General features: G+C 40.3%; 1 protein-coding gene and 1 long non-coding RNA gene across 2 annotated transcripts; both read right to left on the reverse strand.

The window, feature by feature from the left end:
• Positions 1 to 9: 9 nt before the first annotated feature.
• prmt6 (protein arginine methyltransferase 6) lies at positions 10 to 1,834 on the reverse strand. The gene has a single exon (XM_086021040.1). The coding sequence runs from the start codon at positions 1,737 to 1,739 to the stop codon at positions 636 to 638; it is 1,104 nt and encodes a 367-aa protein (XP_085877166.1). The 5' UTR covers positions 1,740 to 1,834; the 3' UTR covers positions 10 to 635.
• Positions 1,835 to 5,784: 3,950 nt separating this feature from the next.
• Positions 5,785 to 11,710, reverse strand: LOC147127451 (uncharacterized). The gene is made up of 3 exons (XR_015084097.1): positions 11,568 to 11,710; positions 6,004 to 6,088; positions 5,785 to 5,898 (listed from the first exon to the last, which is right to left on the reverse strand). It is a non-coding gene; the product is annotated as an uncharacterized LOC147127451 (long non-coding RNA).
• Positions 11,711 to 21,738: the final 10,028 nt, after the last annotated feature.

The following is a 21,738-nucleotide window of genomic DNA, read 5'->3' on the forward strand; positions in this document are numbered from 1 at the left end:
CAATCAAAGTGAAGTCAAACAATTTGTTTTTATTCAATTCAATTCCAAACTGTTCTCATCAAATCCAAATCTCAGACTTGTGATGCACTGAAATGTCACAAACCAATATTTTGAAATCTAAATGTGACAAAAAATAGACACATCTGACTACTGTGATGCAATTCTAAAACATTGGACACTACAAGCACAGTGCAGGTCTTTTGTATTAAATCGCACTCAACTTCAAATCTTAGCATGATGAAACAAGGAATCATATCTGATTGGATTTGAAAATCTAAAAATAAAACGCAACTCCAAATGCTTCAAATGGATTAAAATAAACAGAGTCGTTCTAATAGTGAGGTCAAAACACATGCTTGGACATTCAACTGAATATCAACAATATTGCATAAATCCTCAAACAACTTTCCATAGCCATACTAATAAAACTGCTGTTGTACTATTACACTAACTGAATTGTTCCACTAGTAGCACACGTAATGTGTAGTCATCCAAATGTGAGGACAAAGAGCATACTAGTACATCGACCTCAAGATGGAGAACATGGATTTTGAATAAATGCTCAAATGTCTGTTCATCCTTGATGCCTGAATTTAAATACAGCACGGTGGTGCATTTCAGGACGGCAAACTAAACTAGGATAGTGTTTCAGAGGTCCAGTCAGGGATTGAAAAAGTCTTGAAGTGTGTTTTATGTTTTCCGATTGTGTACTCCAGGTGAATGCATACATGTCTGTCACTTTCCTCCGAGGGGTACATGTTGACCTCCCCGGTCAGCGGTGTGTCTTGCACCACGTCCACCGGCTCATCCAGGTACAAAACTGCTTGTTTCCAGTGGGTCTCGGGTTTGAATGGGGATGTGGAGAGAACGAGTGGTTGCGGTTTGTCCGGACAAGGGAACGAGACCGTGAAGTAGACACAAAATGCGTTGACTGCAGCCGAGCCGAAAGACTCGCACCTGAAGTGGCCCTTTACCGACCGCAGCTGTTCCACAGTGGTCGTGTGCAGGTCCAGCTCGGCGAACCGGGCCGGATGAGACAGCACGTCCTCGGCGGTCACCGGGCTGACAGAAATGTCAGAGTTCTTGATACATTTCCTGGCAAAATCACTCATACATGACATGTCGATGCCGTACTTGTCTTTGAGCGTGTACCAGAAGTGTAAGCGGTCCTCCACCACCGGCTCGCAGATAGGCGTGATGAAAAGTTCGGCTTTGTTGGGCAGAATAACCCCGCCGGGCTTTTTCAACCACTTGTCGCGCGCGTACAGCACCGAGTTAAGCATCGACTCATGCAGGAGGGCATAACCCATCCACTCGCTCACTATCACCTCCACCATCTCCGGTAGCTCCACACTTTCAACAGTCCCTCGTATGACTTCGATTTTGTCCTCCATGTTGTTTTGTCGGACTATTTTCATCGCTTGTTCGGCGATGGAACACGCTTCAACGGCGTATACTTTCTTTGCACCGGCTTGGACGCAGAACATGCTCAAAACGCCGGTTCCTGCACCGACGTCCAGCACAACCTTCCCTCGAATCGATTCGCTATTTTTCAGAATGGCCAATCTGTACGTGTTGGTCCGTACATGGTCCGCTATCATTTCTTCGTGTATTGTCACATCGGAATAGCTATCAAAATAGAGGCTGTCCTGCCGGGTTTTATCGAATTTTCGCTTCTTCGTCACACGAGACATGTTTGCCTGCAGGTAGAAGTTTCTCCCTTTGCAACACTTCCGCATTGTTGAAAATGGGATTTGTAGTTTTACACAGCTCGTGATACATTTACGTGACGCTACAGAGCATACATTTCCCACAAGTAAGAGACAATGACGTTTCAGTCGGGTGGTGCATTCAGGGACCAGAAAAGGTGGTACATATGCCATTTAATAAAATAGGTTTTCAACAACAGGAATTCACACCTATCTGTATTTACAGTACCCACTATTAAAAAAGATAATGTATTTCCACACATACGAGCTTTTACAAATGTGTTTTTTAATTTAGATTTTGGATCAAATAAAACGTCGTCTTGCCTTTTGTTATACGTGCAATTGTAAAATAAGAGAGTATGGGTCATTTTAATAAAAAAAATAAAGTATGATCAGCACCAACATTCCATGTCATAATAGATATAATTTGCAGGAAATAGGTGTCTGTGAGAGATTACTCAACATTTTGGATAACACAGAAACGTCTACGCCTCGGTTCATGTGCTATATCTAGACATCCACCCTGTTTACCTTTTAACAAGCTACACGTAAGACTTCTGAGATTTTCCCAAAGTTATGGCAGGCAGAACCCTCATCCTGACGGTCCTATGGGATTTTCAGAGATCTTTGCAAAACGATACCGGACAAACGAGCAGGAGCTGTATCCCAAGTTATAATGATGAAGAGATGAAAGAAAAAGCAGTAGTTTGAGGAACAAAACAAAGCAAAATGTGGAAGTTTTACGCTTTGAAGCAAGAGGACAGCAAAGTGAGAACTATGTGGCCTGCAAAAAGAACTCTAATTTTTAATATATAGTATACAGATGCAATTAGTACTACAATCATTACAGTTGTTATTAAAGATGAACGTCTTTTGTATCTAAATTAACATTTGATTTTAAAGAGCAGCCATTATGGGATAGGCATAATCTCCAAACAAGCAATGTCTTTGTATGTTAAATCAGACACCTGAGAAATCAAAACATTTTCTAAATCCCTGATTGATGTATCGCCAGAAGCAAAATTGGATGATGTGCAAAGTAAGAATGCACATCCACAGTGAGATACATGACTGCATTGTGAAATCCAGACACATTGTGATGGTATGAACTTGGCAGGAAGGATTGAAGCATAGCTGCTGGACCCGACAGACAGACAAGAAGCCCTTGGCCATGTTGTCCTCGCCTCCTCTCAAGCTTCAGGTAGAACTGCTGCCAAACCCCAACAAAGCCAGCGTCCAGCTCCCACTGTGTCAGATGGCTCTGTTTACCTTCATCCTTACACTGCGAATTACAAATCATCTGTATTCATACACACAGGGAATCTACTCCAAGACCAGCCATTTGAAAGTTGAGTGAAGAGTGTGACAAACTCCATCATGATGAGGGACAGGAACTGCACCATTCAGATTGGGAAGGCGCTCCGGCATGTTATTAAAATGCCACAATACATCGGAGGGGTAGTCTTCACATCACTGTAGGACATTCATAAAACGCGTCATAAGGAGGGCACACAGTCCACAATTCTGCCGTCTGAGAGACGCTAAGGGAATGTGAAAGCCAAGACAAGAAAAAAACAAAACTGCCATCTGGCTATTGAATCAGTGACACATCCCTGAATTAAACGATTTTCCCTTTATTATTATACTTATTGCATTTTTAAAATAAGTAGAGTGATAAGTGTTGTATAACTAACCGTATGCGTGTGGAGTGGGTAAGCAGAGATAGAAAGAAGAAACGCTGATTGGCTTTGCACGAAGGCCACCGGCAGCTGTTCTTCCTCTTGGTCAGCTTGCACGGCCTCACGGGAGCTGCCTATGCGCCGTTAGTAATACTGGACTTGTCAGCCGCTGCAACCGAAACACAAACGTGATCACAACATTCTCCTGGAAGTGCAGCCCGGCATGCGCAGATTGCACGCGGCGAATCCACACAATAACATGGAATGTATGCTAATGTCCACATTGCACCTGCATATATTATACGCAGAAGAACCTGCGCACACATGCTCATGCTTTAGAAGAATGCATACTGCTCGACAGCAATACTAAAGTGCAATGACTTCCTATCGATTGCTTCGGGTGATCAATATGGGGCTGCTTTGAGAGCTGTCTCCCAAAGCAAAGACGCAAATATGTGAAGCCGGTGTTTTATATACCACACACTCACATCCACTTCACCCAAAAGTGCACACCCAATGACTACAGTATTTTACAACTGGCTCTATGCGGATGTCTTGTCAAGATGTGTATTATTTTATTTCTCATTTTAGCATCTCACTGCACAGAATCAGAGTATGTGCCAGTGCTTATCAGAGGAAAACAACGGCCAAAGCAAAAGCTCTTGCCCCGGGGGTTTCCACTCTAGCTTATTTGTCCAGTCACCAATCCAGCACACACACCGTCACACCAGCCAGTCCCATAGCAAGACCTTGGCCCGTCAATCCACATCCTGGGAAATCAATTCATTAATTACATCCACTTCCCTGTAGACTCACTTCCCTCATGCATCCAAATATCAGTGACATTACAACGCAATTAAGTCTAATTACCAAGTACAAGCCCCATTTGGCATTGCGTAGGAGGCTTGGGCTGCTTAGGATAGAATAACCGCCCAATTTAGAAAAATCAAATATTGTCTATATTTTAATGGCGCTTATCTGATGAGTACGCTCATACATTCGAGAAAATCGGATGAGCCCCAATGGAATTTTGCAAACTTCTACAAGACCCTTTACTGCCAACGAATAATCCATCCATCAATCCATTTTCTTCTTCACTTACCCTCATTATGGGCGCGGGTTTGTCGTGAATAGGAATTGAAAATATGGAAAATTTATTAAAGGGAAAGTCAACCCCAACTTTTTTTTCTCAAGAATATGTTATACGCAAGCCCACTAGTTGAAACAAGGCATTCTGATAAATACTGCATTTGTGGAATATGAGTTAATCCACCTGTTTTTAGCCATCTCTGGGGGTGGCCATTTTGTCACTTCTGTCGACTGAAAATGACATCACAATGACCAATCACGGCTGACCTGTTTTCTGAAGCTGAGCCGTGATTGGTCGTTACTTGAGCCCTGAGCAGTTGTGATGTCATTTTCAGTCGACAGAATTGACAAAATGGCCGCCTCTTGAGATAGCAAAAAATGGGTGGGTTTTCCTGCTTAACCCATCTTCCACAAACACAATATTAATCAAAATGCCATGTTTCAACTAGTGGCCTGGTGGGAACATATTCTTGAAAAAAATATGTTTGGGTTGATGAACATTTTGGAACTGGGGCTGGATATTTTCATGGTATTTCTTTGTAAATGAAGGTAGGACTAACACTTTCCGATCTTCAGCAGTCTTACGTGGGGTAAACTTTCAAAGCGCAAAAATGTCACTAGGATCTTTGGATACGAACGCACATTAAACCGTAATGATGGTACTCAATTATGCTACCTTGGACTCTTAACGCGCTAACAATCCGTAATTAAAGCTAGACGCATTTAAATTCAGCTCGTGAACCTGAAATTGAAGTTGCACTAATTTTGCATTCCCCACGAGGTGCTTGCATTTCCACACCAATGAAGCCAATTAAGAAATCAGTTCTTCCCCAAGTTCATTTCTTTGTAATGTGTTTGGGGTACACAAATAATTCTCAAATGTGTGAAGATCATTTTAATAACCAAGACATGAATCTGCCTCTCTTTCTGCTCCAAATTATCTACGCGGTTTTCAAAAAGTGATTCATATCAGGGACAGTGGCCATTTATTGAGAAAGAATTAATTAGGAAGGTGCTGTCACCTGCCATGATTAGGCCAATTACTTCTTCATGTCTCGCAGGTAGCGAGCGTGTCAGCTTTTCACAGGCCATTTCACGGTAAAAGGTACGAGTTCACAAGCAGCCAAGGGACTGTTATGCCAGAGGTCAAGAAGCACATTTCAACACAGAAAGGGTAGATAATAAGCAATTTAAAGCGATGACATTCCTAGCTTACAGCAAAAAGCCCCAAAAAAGATGTAACGCCATACTGAAGTTTGAACTTTGTTCAAATGGTTCTTTTGTCATAATTACAAGGACACGATAAGTCAAGTATCTTCATTTGAGTTTATTTTGCTGTCAACAAATAGACTGACAGACAAGCTTGGTATTTTGGAGGCAATAAGACGCTCCCGGCTTGTTCTTCCCACTGACCTTGGTTTCTGCAAAGTACAAAAAAAAAAAAAAAAAAAAAAAAAAAAAATCAATGCTCTTTCAAAGGGACAGAAGGCAGTATTCACTTTCTGTTAAGGTGCTGTGCATCTCACCCTGAAGGTAAGACAGCCAAAGAGAGAACCTGTGCTGGTGGTTCGTGTCGGCAGGGGTGTTTATCTGAGCAGACAGGCCCACACACTTTCACAGAGAAACACTTGTATGAATATTAAGAGACGCAGATAATGCATATCTGAGCAGCACTGACATGTTGCTTTAACTCGGATAATAGGGAGTCAGCTTTCTCATTTTAGCTGGTTTTTATATATATATGCAGTCCAACGGCTAGTCATACAATGCTAATTTGAATTTGTAAACATCTTCTTGTATGTTAAAGTTCACTTCCAGCAACCATGTAAAGAAGGTTTGATGTGCAAAGCTGAAATTTAGTTTTCATACTATGATTATTTGAGGCTGTTTGTTATTTTGCCATCATGCATACTTAGATGACAATTATCCACCATAAAACTGCAAACAAAAAGAGGCTAATTTTGCCAGTATAGGGAGCTAATTATTCAGCAATTTAAATGACAGCATCCAAATTAATTACATCAAATACAAAGCCTGCTCAATGACTTCCTCTTTTGCCTGAAAAGCGCTCAATTTTTTTCTTGCCTCATTTTAGAATTGAAGAATTTAACCCGATTTTCTAAGGTCACCACCGGTTGTATAACAGCATTCTTTGAGACCTGATTAATGTGGCAAAAACACCCACACGCTATGCCGAAGTGGAAATACAGAGTACTTGTTGCTAGATGAATAAAACGGAGTCGACTTGACTGTCTATCAGAAAGCGGGAACAAAGATATGCAGTGGGCAGTTGGTCCATTACTGCGAAATACAACATTGGTTCAACAATGCACTGCAGTACGGAGGCACTTCTCGAACTTCTTTGGCAAAGAGATGCTGACCATAAGGACCGGGGCTACAGATTTAGTCGTACAGTATTGGTTACCTTCAAACAAATGAGAAAATCCATTGAAGCACATTAGCGCAATTGCTGAGTCGTGTGTCTCTAATTGCATACATCGATCTGTGCACAACCTCAACCAGTTGAAATGAAAATATGAAATTAAAGCGCTTGAGTGGACAGATAAAGGATTGTCTGCCACATTATCTGATGTTAAGAATTTTAAATGGGAACGAGAGAGCCTGAATTTATAGGGCATCGTTCGCCGGGTTGCTTCCATTTCGGGAAAACAAAACCGCTGTAAACGCTTGTGTCATCATGAAAAAGGACTGTCCAAATGTTGATTTTTTTTTTTTTGTCAGTCTGATCTCTTAATCTGTTTTTTTTTAACTCATTTACATTTTTGAATTATGACATGCAACGGGAGGCACAATAAAGGAAAATGGATAATGAGCCGCTTAACAGCTTAATGGAACAGTGCCGTAGCCTGTGAGCCATGACAGCCATGATTGGTAGTCTGTTTACAACACTACCCCTCATTATGTTCTGGCCCGCCTGTTTCTGGCACACTACACAAGTGGATTATGCCAAGTAAAATCTGGACTAACGGCAAATTAAATCTCATCACAATTCAGACATATTTTTCAATTTTAACCAATTATAACTTACGTTCTCATTTCATTAAATAATGGTATGTGAGTTGCTGCGCACGTGAATAAGAAAGTGGATTTTTCCATTTCTCGATTGTTAAACAAAGACGAGCAAAAGTGAGTCTTGCCTTGGGGTGGTGTTGACGTCCTCGTGTGAACCCGTGAGAGAAACAATGTGTGCCTACAGGCAAACGCTGTCCGGAAGCATCATAAACTTACTGTAACAGTTCATCACCAAACGCGTTGGTTTTTATTTCCACACAGCTCATTGCTTGGTCCAAAGCCACATTTCTCAACACGATGTTACATATTTTCTGGAGCATAAACAATTGTGCCAATTGTGTAGTTATTTTTGTCCACCTGCATAACTGAATAAAAGACGCAACAGTGGCATGCGAAGAGAGGATGCTACTTTCTGAAAGTGTTGAGAAAGCTTTTGCCTTTCATTTGCATTTCAAAAAGTTGCACTTGGGGATCCACGCCGAGCCTAACAGCTTTAGCTTCATCCCCAAACAATGACATCATCTATCCAAAGCAGCGCTCAGCTTGACTACTTCTGTTCGGACCTCTAATTGGCCGGGCAGGAAGTGCCGGGAGGGACATTACATTGCAGTCTTAAATGGCTACTTTGGGCTGCAAGCACTGGATATTTAGTGTAGCCTGGGTCATTCTCTATCCCCAGAGAGTCAGTTAGGAGCTTGCTATATTGCCTGGAAGAAAGTGCAAAGACATACGATGTGCTGTAAATGACAGGATTTTGCACTTAGGTCCCTGGATACAGTCAAGGTGGCATGTAATCACTGCATGGGATGAAATATTGTCCCGCATCTAACTAATGAGGTGTATATAATCACTATTCTTCTTTTTTCTCGCGTTTGTGGAACAAGTGTTAATCTACTCGTTTTTAGCCATCCCCGGGGGCGGCCATTTTGTCTTCTGTCGACTGAAAATGACATCACAACTGCTTACAACGACCAGATTCAGAAAACAGGTCAGCCGTGATTGGTCGTTGTCAGCAGTTGTGATGTCATTTTCAGTCGACAGAAGACAAAATGGCCGCCCCCGGAGATGGCTAAAAACGAGTGCATTTTTCTGCTTGGCTCATATTCCACAAATGTGAAATTAATCAGAATGCCGTGTTTCAACTAGTGGGCCTGCTGGGAACATATTCTTGAAAAAAATATGTTTGGGTTGACTTCAGATTTAAAAATTCACTTGAGATGTTATCCAGTCTTTCTCAAGCATTTGTAGGTCAGGAACTGTTTATATTACTTTCACATTGTTGTTCATTGTGTAGTGTCATAAAAGTCCGTCCACCAGCAAATTTAAATAATAGGCATGGACACCTTCTCCGTTGCTTCACTGTGCTTGACGACTCTCTGAATGCCGTCACGGCGTTTGTGTCTGATATACTAACATCCAAAATGACTTGCTTGTCTAATGAATCCCGGAGCTGAAAAGACCCAGCAGCTCTTCTGCGTCTCCAACAATGGGGAACACATTTCTGGAAGATGAGATTGCACAGTTGTATGTAAATTAAGTGGAAACAATCCCGACGCTCAAAGCGTTCCAGTCGTTGGCTCCGAACTCCTTCCTTGCTCACTCTCTTTCTCCAGCTCTCTCTGTGTGTTCAGTGTTCTGAAGAAATGCTTTTAGGAAAAAAAAACCAGGGTGTGGAGGGGGAATGATTATCAGATGCAAATAATAATGTTTAACTCGATTTCTAATGGCCAAGAAAATGACCAAATTACACATTCATTATCAAGTAAACACACTCAATGACTTCCGTCACGTGGCATTTGGTGAGTGTCTCTGCCTCCGGGTTTGTCCCCGCATGGGTTCCTCGGTCTCTGCTTTTCTTCAAGGTGACTAATTTAATTCGACTGATTTAGCTGACCTTCCTCAGGATTGTTTTGATGGCAATGATTTCCTGTCCTATTGCTTCAACAGCAACAGAGCAAGTGAAGGGTTCTGGTTTATCTTCGTGGCTCTTAGATGAAATGTGAAGTGAGCTGTAAAGAGATCCCGTATGTCACCGGGCTTTACTACTGTATGCAGAAAAAAAAAAAATGAATCCCAGTTGGTTGGGAGAAAATGTATCGGAGCTCTGTAAAATGCACAATGTGGATGGCTTATGGAGGTCATTTGAAACAGCAAACATAATTCACATGCAACAAGTAAGACCTATAAAAAAAAGGACAGTATTTACAGATCCCCGTATAATAAGGGTTTCGCATCAGTCTCCGGTGCAGTCAAATCAAAAGTGCTGTCTGACTTCAACAACTGCTTGCTATCTCGCCAACATCCTCTCCTGCAATTATCACATTTCCACCTAGTATGGAGAGTAGTGCTTGTCATTCAGAATTGGTGGGGGGACTGATTGCACTGATTATAGGACATGTCTACCTTTAAACTAGCACTTCCGCCGACTGCATTGGAGCCAAAAGTGGATTAACTAGTCAAACAACTCAGATTTTAGGTGATGGGGTGAGTAGCATTTTGCACCCCGGCCCATTTGTTTCTTAGTATCATTTCAATCTAAATGCAAGTGGTGGAGTACAGTTGGATCATGTGTAACAGCGAGAACAATATTTCACGCAGTTAGCCGCACATTCGCCGCATCTCCCACAGAAGGAGACATACAGCACCGGCATTACTACAGCTTGCTTATCTTTCCTGCTTTTTAACGGCCAATTCCTTATTCTCTCAGCGGTGTATAAACCTGTGAGTGAAAGCTGGGCGTATTACTTTTTATTGCCCCGCAATGGAAAGTCACTGCAATACAGCTCTAATCTCGGGACAGGCGGTGATATTCTTTTACATGGCGGAGGGCAGGCTCAGTCAATGCACAGATGACTGATAAGAATAATCTTTTAACAGGAGTGTTTATATCTCGCCATTGCTACAACAGTTGATCTTCACCGTGGGGATATTGAATTCTTTTTTTAGATTGGGAGTATGGAGGAAAGACACCAAGATGAAGAATTACACTTGTCAAAAGCAAATTCTAATCAGAGATGGCTGTATGCATTTATGTTCTTTTTTTAACACATCAGGTTTTTGAGATATTTTACTTTTTTTTTTGCTTTTAAGTTTAACTTATAAAAGCTTGCGCAATATGGCTGTTACTATTTATAGCTATGACATTTCACAAATAAATCCGACCTGTCGCTAAACCTAACCCTTAATTCATATATTCTACTAAATATATGAATGCAATAGGTATATTATTGTTATATTATGAAAACATTCTGAGCTAGTGAAAAAATATGAGGGCAGATTTGGGATTCAGAAAAAAGATTCATCCAGAAAAATTACTTGCATCTCTCTAAAACATTTCGCCCCCCAATAATAGTGACCAGTGAAATGAATGCTATTGTAAATACAAACAATTAGGTCACCACGTAATGGGAAAGAAATTCTCAGGACACCACTAAAATATTAGTAAGATTTTCCCCTTATATTTTAATGGGAAATGAGTAGCACAGCGAAGAGTATGTGATGCACTCTCAAAAAGATGGCCTTTTAGCAAGACACTGTGAGGAGAAGCACTCGATGCAAACAAAAAAATGTTTTTGTGCATAAAGTTACTCTGATTGCTAAACAACTCTCTGTTCAAGAGGATATTCGATATCCGATTATAATGTATTTGTCTCACTTGTGGTAATGTTACTCGCAGCGCATTTCATTCATTCTTATTGCTCTGACCAAAATGACTTTCTCCATGTGACTTGAATGTAGAATGTAGTACAATTTTATTCACTCACGTAATGGAATTGGTCTAGCTGGAGGCTAAACAGCAAGGTGCCACAGCTTCAAAAAGTTATTAAATATTTAACGCACAGCATGAGCATTCAAAACACATTTTAATTGAGATTTCAAATACGACGTAATCTGCCCTTAACAATTGTATTCCACCTCAAATGCTAATATAACACATATCTACTCCGAGTTTCACCGATCATCAGACTGTAGCTTGGCAATCTCCTTTGGAATCTTATGATATCACCTCAGCCAAGAGGTTTTTGAACCTCTTATTATAACTTCAGCACACACTCACCCGTCAGGGAGAGCAAGGTGTCGTTCCCAAAGAGAGCGCCTCACTTCCTCTGCTTCAGTCTGTCAGCCAGCAGCTTATTAAAGCACTCCCAGGCTGCAAGTGTCAGCCAGAGAGCGTGGAGCATTATGATTCGCTCGTAGCCCAGTGTGGGCCTTTAACCTTCGGCTGCTAAAACGGCAGGTGCTCTGATATGGCTTGTAGAACGGATTTTTAGATTGATGAAATCTTTTTGTCTCGTAAAAGTCTTTAGGTTCCTGTGACCCAAGTAATTCTATTCAGGATCAATGCACAGCAATGAGAAGATGGTTATTACGGCATTTATTATCATGGAAATGTATATGCAAATGTTGACATTTTTACAAAAAGTCCTCTTAGTCAACAAGTGACTTTATTTAGAATGAATTTCAGATTGTTCTTTAATAAGCGGAAACTGAGGTTGAACACAATGTTTTCCAGATTGTTTTCTGGATTTTCCAAGGTCAAACTGTTGGCACCATAAAATCTTCATTAATTGTTGGAGCATTATTAAAGTAACAGATAAGAAGCAGTGATAAACTGTTAATATTAAGATGCAAAAACTATAAAACACTCAGGTCCTAACTTGAAAGATTAATGCCAAAGGTGAAGGTGCTTTTTAATGACCGGTTGTATCGGTTGTGGTTTCAAAAATGAGCAAAATTGCAACAAAAAAACCCCCCAAAAAACCCTACAAAATAATTCACCGATGCAGTCTCAATAAAATCGTTATAACCCCACCGTTGTGTAATGTGCAACTGCCGCCAAGTACTCTGAACATTTTCTTGCTTACAAATGAGATGGATACAGAAAATCAGCCTCATTTAAATGTGCAAACAATACATTTGTCCCTTCCTGACTTTAGTCTGCCATTGTTGAGAAATTCCTATGAATATACATAGCTTTCCCTATGGATGTGTACACTGCTGAGTGACACATTTTGCCTTTTCAGAAGCTTGTTCTGAACTGTGGACTCCCTAGTGGCTACATCAGACTAATTGGATGGCTTCTTTATGTTTGAGCGACAAATGACTGAAAAAATGACCTAAAATTTGAAGGAAAGTCTTAGAAAGCCAAACGGGGGAAGGTTAAATAAAGTCCATGTAAATAACACAAGTCAATTCTTAAAATGAATTAAGAGCTGTAACTAGTGCGTTGAGATGTCCACACAGCCAAACTGTTTGTAGTAAGTGGTCCTTCATATGACCGTGGATGTATACCATGCATGTGTTTACATGTCGGCAGTTCCATTCGGCAGGATAATGGCAAGGCTGATTATGTGCGCCACCATATGTTGATGCGGTGAGAGGATATGAGCAGGCGCTGACGGTCGGAGGCTGCCTTATAAATTAAGGATGAGAGTCAATTTTGAAGAGTGAAAAGGTCTCAGAAACACAATTTGGCAACAAATTAGATTCTCACTTTAAGAACCAGCAGAGGTTGCAATCAAAGGGAGATGTGAGCCAGTGAAATAAGTACACCAACACGGTCAAAAGGGTATACACAAGGTGTTTGCTTTCTTTTATGAAAAACGGTAAAAATTCATCCCAGGTATAGTTGAAATGAAAATGTATATTTCATTCCTTTCCCAGATTTGTACTTGACTACCAATATTGGTTTCTTCCAAATTTTCAACTGTTCTTCAAAATAGCATTATAAAAATACAAAATATGCCCCGCCCATGACCGGTATCTGGAATATTTGTGTCACGAAATGCATAGAGGAGGACCCAAAAGCAGGAGGCAAAAATTGTGCAATATAATGTATTCAATTAAAAGAAAGCAAAAAGGCCACAAGGCTTTCAAATGAGTCCAAAATAAATAAGATAAAAAAGAAATTAAATACACCAAACACTAGGACAGGACTTGGATTAACAGACTGATAACCATTAACAAACGACAGCGAACCAAACAGGACCGAAAGAAAGCGGGGAACTAAATGCAGAAAAGTTGACGATACAACGAGGAACACCTGGACAGGACACAGAGGGTAGGAGGGAGCTGATTGGCTAACACCAGGATGACAAGCACAGGTGGACTCAATAACCTAATGAGAGATAGACAAAGGAATACAAAGAAAAACATGAAACTAAATTCAAAAACCAAACTGAAAAGACAGACTATGACAGTTTGTGAGTCAATTAGATCAACTAATGAAACACTTAAATTCTTACTCTTTTGAAGAAAATGATAGCAAAATATCATTTCTTAGAGGTCAACTCAAAAGTGGCAGACAACATAGTGGAGATTGCTCAATGAGATTCTCAAATGAATAATAAGACAAGTTTGATGAGTGTTATCTCGACTCTATGTTTTGTAGTGGCCTTTTTATTAGATATGCATCGAACTACAATTTTGGTGCAAGGGTTAAACCACAATCGACTGCAGCGTACAACATAATCTCACCTTGTTTTGACAGGGGTCAACAAAAACAAAAACCCCAGTTAAGATCGTCATTGATTTAGGATTGGATTGTCAAAGGCACGCGTTTGTTGCCAGAAAAACAGAAACGCGACCAACACAACTATAATCCTTTCATGAAGTAACCATGCAAAACGAAGGCGCGATAAAGGGGACATTTTTGCCTCGGCAAATTGCAGGATCCCTGTGAAGTTCAGAGATAATGTTGCAACTGTAAACCTTTTAAAGTGATGTATCATCCACATCATAGCCAGTAATATAACCTTTCTTGCATTGTATCATCTTTCCTGCAGCAATCGAGCACACTTTTCATTTATAGCGAGGGAGCTTCGGCTCTGACTCCTCAGAAGGTCGTCGCTATCTCCCCCTCGGAGGGTAAGCCACATAAATCATGTATGCACACACCCAGTTGAGCTCCAGCTCGCCCGTTCTGCACCCTGGCACCCACTCCCATGCCGTGGCCCGGATAAACAGCGGCTCATATGAACTCTTCAGGTTATCCCCCTGATTCACTTGGGTCCACGTCAACGAGATTACGCCGTCAATTAATATGCAAAACAGGGCCATAAAGAAAAATGTAGGAACGTGGTTGTGGGCAGAGTGTGCCAAGCTGAGCTAATATTTCTGCGCATGATGATGTCATCTTGATGCTTGTTGACTCAATAATTGACTGGCTGGGGATCTGGCAGCTGCTTATCTAGGCGTTGGGGTTCCACAGTATGCGACAGAAAGCAAAATATCACCAGTAGTTGAGTGTCAAATAAGGTGACACGTCAGCTAATATAGCCAAAGAGAGCAATGAACCCGTGGTACAAAGTAACTCTTGTATACCGTAACTCTACTTTTAAGGGTCTCTGCGGTGTGATCTGACTGGTTTGGGTTCGGACGCAGGGGGCGGCTGAAGGGTAGTCTACACAAATAAGTGCAGGGACGCCTAGAAACACCAGTCCCAGTCCATACAGAGCCAAAGGATTGATCAAGCTCCTGTCTGAATGAAGTGAGGCAAGGCGACAAAGATATTGTCTTTCACCTCCACTCTGTCGAAACACTAGACCCACTGCATGTCTTTAGCGAGGAGTTCTTTGCAGTAAATGAACAACTTGGACCACTACTACTGTATTGTGGCACACCACCGAATCAATAAGGGTTGGAAAAGACCCTTACATGTTCTGTGAATCTAAATTCATCACCTAATCAAGACATTATGAACGATTGTATGTTTCCATGATAACTGTCACAGCTCACAGGTAAAACTGGAGCTTTATATATATCAATAATAAACATTATTATCCAAGTGCAATACAAGATCAAATAATAACAATGGGAAAAAAGTACAATTAAATACTTAGTTACAACAACAGCTTGTCAACCACACACAATTTTGGACATGTTTCAATTGTTCAGTCTATTTTTATATATGTAGGGTATACACCTTTTTCATCTAAAGCTACACATCACAAATATGGATTCCTCTTTCTTGTTTCTCTTTTGGTTGTGCTTTTAAAGAAACCGAAAGTAGTACAGAACCAGCTGCAAGTCAATTCTCAGGGCCCTTCACCATCCGGCACTTTGACTTTTTATTGAAATATTAAAGGTGAGGTCGATTCACAGTGACATATTGTAAAGACTGTCACTCCAATCAAAAAGGCACTGAAGTGAGTGGCGACGGTGGCAGGGAGGAGCGAGAGGAAGCTGAGTATGGGGGATTTATAGATGGAGAGAGTGAAGGACCAGAGGCTACAGAAGTGGAAGTTAAATAAATGTGCAGGTGTCTGAAAGGCAGATTCTGGAGTACTGAAGGCAGTCATAGTTTCCAAAATGCCTGTTTAAAGTAATCTTTGATAGTTTGCAAAAACCATTAATGTAAAGGAAAACGCTTTTTTTTTTAAAGTGTAAGGACTCATTTCATTTGAGTTTGAATTGAGAAAAACGAGGTAATACTGTACCCCGATCGCTGTTATTATAGAATTGCAGTTGTAAAGTTTCACAACCACTTAATTCCTTAGTTTTTTTTTTCTTTTATGTTCATAAATGTTCAGTAATTTATTCGCATGGGATGCATTTCATTAGATGACAACGTTAGCTTTTCTGTGCGGTTGACACGTGTAATTTATTATTTATTAAGTACAAATTAGATTGTATTGATTGTAGCTGTATCTGTCTGAGACAGATTAGCAAATGAATATTTTACCACTATTCTAAAGTAGTAGTTTAGAATGCATCCTAATTAGGGTCATTAAATGATATTGGCTGATTAGTTGGATGTAATTATATTTATAAAAGAGCAAAAAGTTTGGGGGTCAATCACAATGCTGGGGTAAAATGTAACATGATTATTGATGAGAAGTGAATGACATATGCAAGGAACACACACACACAAAAAAAGAAAGGAATACAACATTTTGAAACCCCTCTATTAAACGTACCTAGTTCATTCATTTTTCCATGACACTATTGTCTTGTATTTCTTCTGGAGCTGGAGAGCAAGACACTTTGTACTTCTCATTTTTGTGCCAACTCACCAAGGCGGTAATACCAACATGGCTGTTCCTCTGCAGCTTGAATAACGTAGTCCAGATCATCATGCCTTGGACGGATTGTAAATAGTCGATGGCGCCGATAAATTTGTCACTTCTTAGACAGAGATAGGGCACATTACTTTCAGAGGGAGCATATTTCACCCTTCCCTAGGGCTGATGAAATGCATAGCACAGGGGCAACACAGCATCTGTAAGTGAGGCCTTCTTTATGGCCTGATTAAGTCATCTGATGCAAGCTATAGAACAAGCCACGCAGCTTTATTTCCCCTCCCACTGCGCTGCTGTGCAAGATACCATAAAGGAAAAACGGCATTGGAATAGCCCCCGGAATATGATGCAGGCTTTTTTATTTCCGCCCTTTATAATTACATATAAACCACAGATTTGTAGGGACTGAAAAAAAAAGTCATTAAAATATTTTTATTAATGATTTAAAAGACAAAACACCATTTTGGTGATTGTAATTTCTGCTAAGGATTTAATTTCTTGACTTTAGTATTCTTTCTTAAATGCACACAGCGAATATTGCCCAAGTGTTTTCCCAATTAGCATATTCTAGGGACTACAAAAAGGGACAGTTGCATTAAACACTTGTGCCTTCCCTTTTCCCTCCTAAGCTGCCAGGCCTATTATATCGCAAATCTCACTTGGTGCCTAAGAGAAAGGAGCTCGAGTCAGGTTGGCCTCTTTGGAAAAACAGATGGCTAGCAATTACTAAAGCATAGCTTCATTGATGTTAAACTGCTACGTGCGGCGCATTAAAGAAACATGCCTTCAGATCATTGCCTTTCAAGCCGAGCCTATTAAGAATAAGCACAAGCTCAAGTGATTAAGGAGTTCCCTCCGAGCCATTCCTCACAATGTAGCGATGAACAGGCTTTATACAGTATGACTATTATGTTCTTACCGCTGATGAAATGCTGAAAATCAATAGTTTTTGAATTGTACTGTGAGGTGATATCGGGTTCTCCTCTAATTCTGTGTAAAGTATATGCGATGAAGAATGCACTTTGCAACTAAAAAAGAAGTGTCTAATATCTGTAGGCAGGTGTGTGTGAGCACTTTGGGCTTCAGCCTGCATCTCCAGACTCAGAGGCTCCGAACGTGAAAGGTCCTATAGTTCCGCGGAACAAAAATAATATCGAGAGCATACACACTGTTGTTAAGACTTTTCCCAGTGGAGCTCACAAAAACACAATTATAGTCTCTGGTTTGATGATATTCTATACTGTGTTCAAATTTTTTGAAACGTCAAGGTGTTGTATGTCGCAAATAGGTGGGCTCATGTTATGTCTACTACAGGTTGCACTTGAATAATGAATCACCACTATTAATACTGGATTTATACGTAACTAGAGATGCTGGTGCATTGGAAGACTGTGGACTCACTGAGTTCATATGCCACAAGATGCCTTCCAGCAGAAAAAAAAAACATATTTGGTAACCCAAGGGTGCACTTCATATTGTGCTTAAGCACACTTAACCCCTAAAATCGGGTATGTTTTAAAAGTGTGAGCACTCCGTACCGTATTCCGGCACAGTATAATTGACTGATCCCGGCATGGTTGATAGAGATGAACATGGGCACAGTGGGTTGTAAAAGCAACATCGATTTGTCATATAATCGATACCATCCTTCCTCTCGCCAGTTATCAACAGCCATAGTTCAGCACGTTACAGACAACGTGAGTTTGCCTGAATGTATATTCAAAATTGTCCACTTGTGTCTCACATGAAGCGGTAAAATCAAATCCTGGCAAATCAGTGAATCAAAATAGTATATTATTTACGATGAAATATGATAAAGATTCAAAACGTTTTGAGCAAGTCAAAATTTGAGTAAAATACAGTTGTTTCAAAAAAATTTATTATAAAGGGTTCATATGTATAATATAGCACTTGATGTGGGGTGGTGTGAAATTGTGCATCATAGTTCATACAACAATATAACGTAACACAAATATCAGACTTCCATATTTTAAATTTGGAGAGTACAAGCTCAACTATAAACATGTTAAATTATTTTCTACTTGTATATTTTAAAGCAGAGGCATGAATGTTAATCAGTATTCGATTTAGGAATCATTGATTCTAGCTATTAGGCTAGTCAGAAACACCGAATTTCAGTTATCATCTGTCCCTCCTCACTGATTTTCCCCCCTTGCTTATAAAACATCACTCACTCTGTGCCAAGACTGTCTGATCTAAATTCCTGTCTTGCCTTTCCTTGCTCTAGCCCCCCAAAGATAATTCAGCTGAAGAGAAAAGGGATTTATATGTAATAAATGTTTTTGACTGTGACCAACTCATGCTGTATACGGCACTGCTGGAGGTTTAACAACAACCCGGGAGCGTAACAAAAGGATTCTGAAAAAGCTGGAAAATGGCACAGGCGACGACAAACCATACCATGCCGCAACATGGTGTCATTCAGAAGCTCTCTGCCGGTTAATCTCACAGTTGTGTGTGTGCCACCGGTGTCCGTCGGGTGTCGGGATCCAGCGAGCAAGTCTAACGATGTGTTTGGATGTCACAGGAGGAATTGTGGGGATTTAACTGATGTCACGCTAATTGGTCATCCTGCTCCTCGCCACATCAAAATCAATCATTGGGATGGTTTTAAAGACTAAATTCCAATTAGGGTAATATTATGGAAAATGTACTTTTTGATTGCTTGTATGCATATAGATTAGTGAATACAGTGCCTACCCACCTACCATGTGTGAAATTAAAACAGCCGAGTACTTATTTTTTTATCTGGCTATTTCTGTAAATGTGTCTCTGGGAAACACAACAGGATTTTGCTCACTTAAAGTACATAATATCAACTAACACCCCTAATGTATTTTCTCTCCAAGTGACATGACCAGCTAGCCTGAGCAAAAGATCCAGTCTGCATCTAAAACAGACATCTTGCAGAAACACCTACATCCCCTCTGGGTGTGCTCCTATCATTTCAAAGTTTTGTTGGATGCACAAATTAGCATTAGCTAATAGCATTAGCCTAGATAATTAACTGGCACATTAAGTACTGAATGGGTTTGTGAAAATGAAAAATGATGGCGGTGGGAGGTGTTTGTATTTTGTGATGTGCCCATACGCCACATACACATTGTATTGTGTATGAAGTGCTGCTGCATTAGTAAAAATAAATAATATATATTTTTATATACAGTATTCTTCTCACGGGAATGTAGAGTCTCTCACTCCCACAGACAGCAGAAAATCCACCTGTTTTTAGCCATCTAAGGGGGTGATCATTTAGCAACTGTGATGTCATTTTCGATCGACAGCAAGTGACGAAATGGCCGCCCGCTGAGATGGACAAAAACAGGTGGATTTTGCTGCTTAATTCGTATCCCACAAACACAATATTATTCAGAATATCAATTTTAGACCAGTGGGGCTGCATAGACCAAATTATTTGTGGGTTGACTTCCCCTTTAAGATGAAGTTTAGGTTGCAGATTTGTATACTGGCAGATGCAAAGCCCATTAATGAATGTGGCCTCAACTGCCATATCAAAGTGAGCAGCAAATCTTTCCCCATTGCCTTTCACCCACTAGCCCGGTTGGCGATTTAATTTTGCTGAAGTCTTGGCAGATTACCGCTACCTCTGTGCTACTGTCATGGAGAATGCGACCCAGGTAGGCAGTGAGCGGAGAGTTGGCACATTGATAAGGACAGCTGCTCTTGGGAGATTTCCCTGGAGAGAGAACTAAGACAGGGCAGGAAAAGACACGCTGGACGTCTGGTGACAACACCAGGTACGCCTTCATTGTTGCACTCTGGCTGGCAGCGCAGTCCTGCTTATTATCTGATAGGCAGCTTACAAGCTAGGAGACCATCAACTTTTGTAGGCACAATCAAGGGCTTACAGGTAACATTCTGATTGAAGTTGCTGGCCAAGGTAAAATCAGATCAGCAAGTAGATTGAGAAAATATTCCCATAGCCAGCGCTTGGATTCTACTTAAGAGTCACATTGAAAAGACTTCGCATTTCCCAACATAGTTTTCAAACTTCAATAAAAAGGACAGAGTGAAAAAGTAGAAGACATCGACAAAAATATGCTTTTTTATATTCATCCAGTCAACAACATCACAAAACACACACGGTAATAGACTCATGAGGGAACAGATTGCTCTTAAATAAAAGTGATATTTATCCTAATAGGTTCATGTTTAAAAACACTCCCTAAGGTATATAGCCTCCTCGACTTTTGAACTCTCATTTCCATATTCTGGTTTGATCCAAAACAAAGGAGTTGAAATTGTTTTCCCCTTAAAATATGAGAATATCATCAGCCAGACATTGCGAATACGTTTGCCTTTTATTGTGAAAGCCAGGCAGCAGCTTCGGTCTTTACTTGAGATCCGCCGCTGTTCTCCCACAGCATCCCACTGGGTTTCCTTGACAGAAGTGGAGAGGAGTGACTTTGATGAAGAAATGTTCCCGCCTCTGTGGAAGTGTTGAGAGGAAACTGCAATGAAACTTGTTTGTGTGCATGCATATAACGATTGTGTGTGTGGAAGCATTTCTTCCTCTTGTTGTTCACTGATATTTTAGGATATTATACTATAGTTTAAGAATACAGTATCTTGTGTGTTTGCCAGACATTTTCAGAACCTCTTTTACCCTTTTTAAAAAAAAACATTTTAAAAAAAAAGAAAAAAATATAAATAAGTTCCTGGTGTTGAATGGCTGTGAAAAGACATAAAAACGTTTTTGGCACTGAATGAGTTTAAAAAAAAAAAAGAATACTATGAAGTCTAGGTGTAAAAGTGGTGATCCAGGTCAAGCCTTAATTACAAAGGTAGTGTATATATTTAAAAAAAATAGCAGTCATGCAGTGAAAAGCTAATGCAGCATAATAAAAAAAAAGTCAGACCACAAACAACACCCAAGTGAATACGAAACCACCTGAAGTAATTTATACCATGCCTATGACGGTTCATTCTCAAGCACTGAAGTTCCCCTTAGGAATCATTTTTCTGCTCATTTTATAACTTTGCTAAATGGCTGCTCATTACTGTCTGCCTCCCTCGGAAAGGTTGTACATCTTGCATAAAAAGACCTCTGGCAGATTAATGAATGGAAGTGATTTTCACCCTGTCTGTCACATAATTGAAAAATATAAACACAAAAGTTTAGGTTTCACATGTTCCATTATAGAATAGCGACAAACAGGTTTACAC

This window comes from Filicampus tigris, chromosome 21 (assembly GCF_054856515.1).
Source record: "Filicampus tigris isolate MCC_2025a chromosome 21, RoL_Ftig_1.0, whole genome shotgun sequence".
Classification (NCBI taxonomy): domain Eukaryota; kingdom Metazoa; phylum Chordata; class Actinopteri; order Syngnathiformes; family Syngnathidae; genus Filicampus; species Filicampus tigris.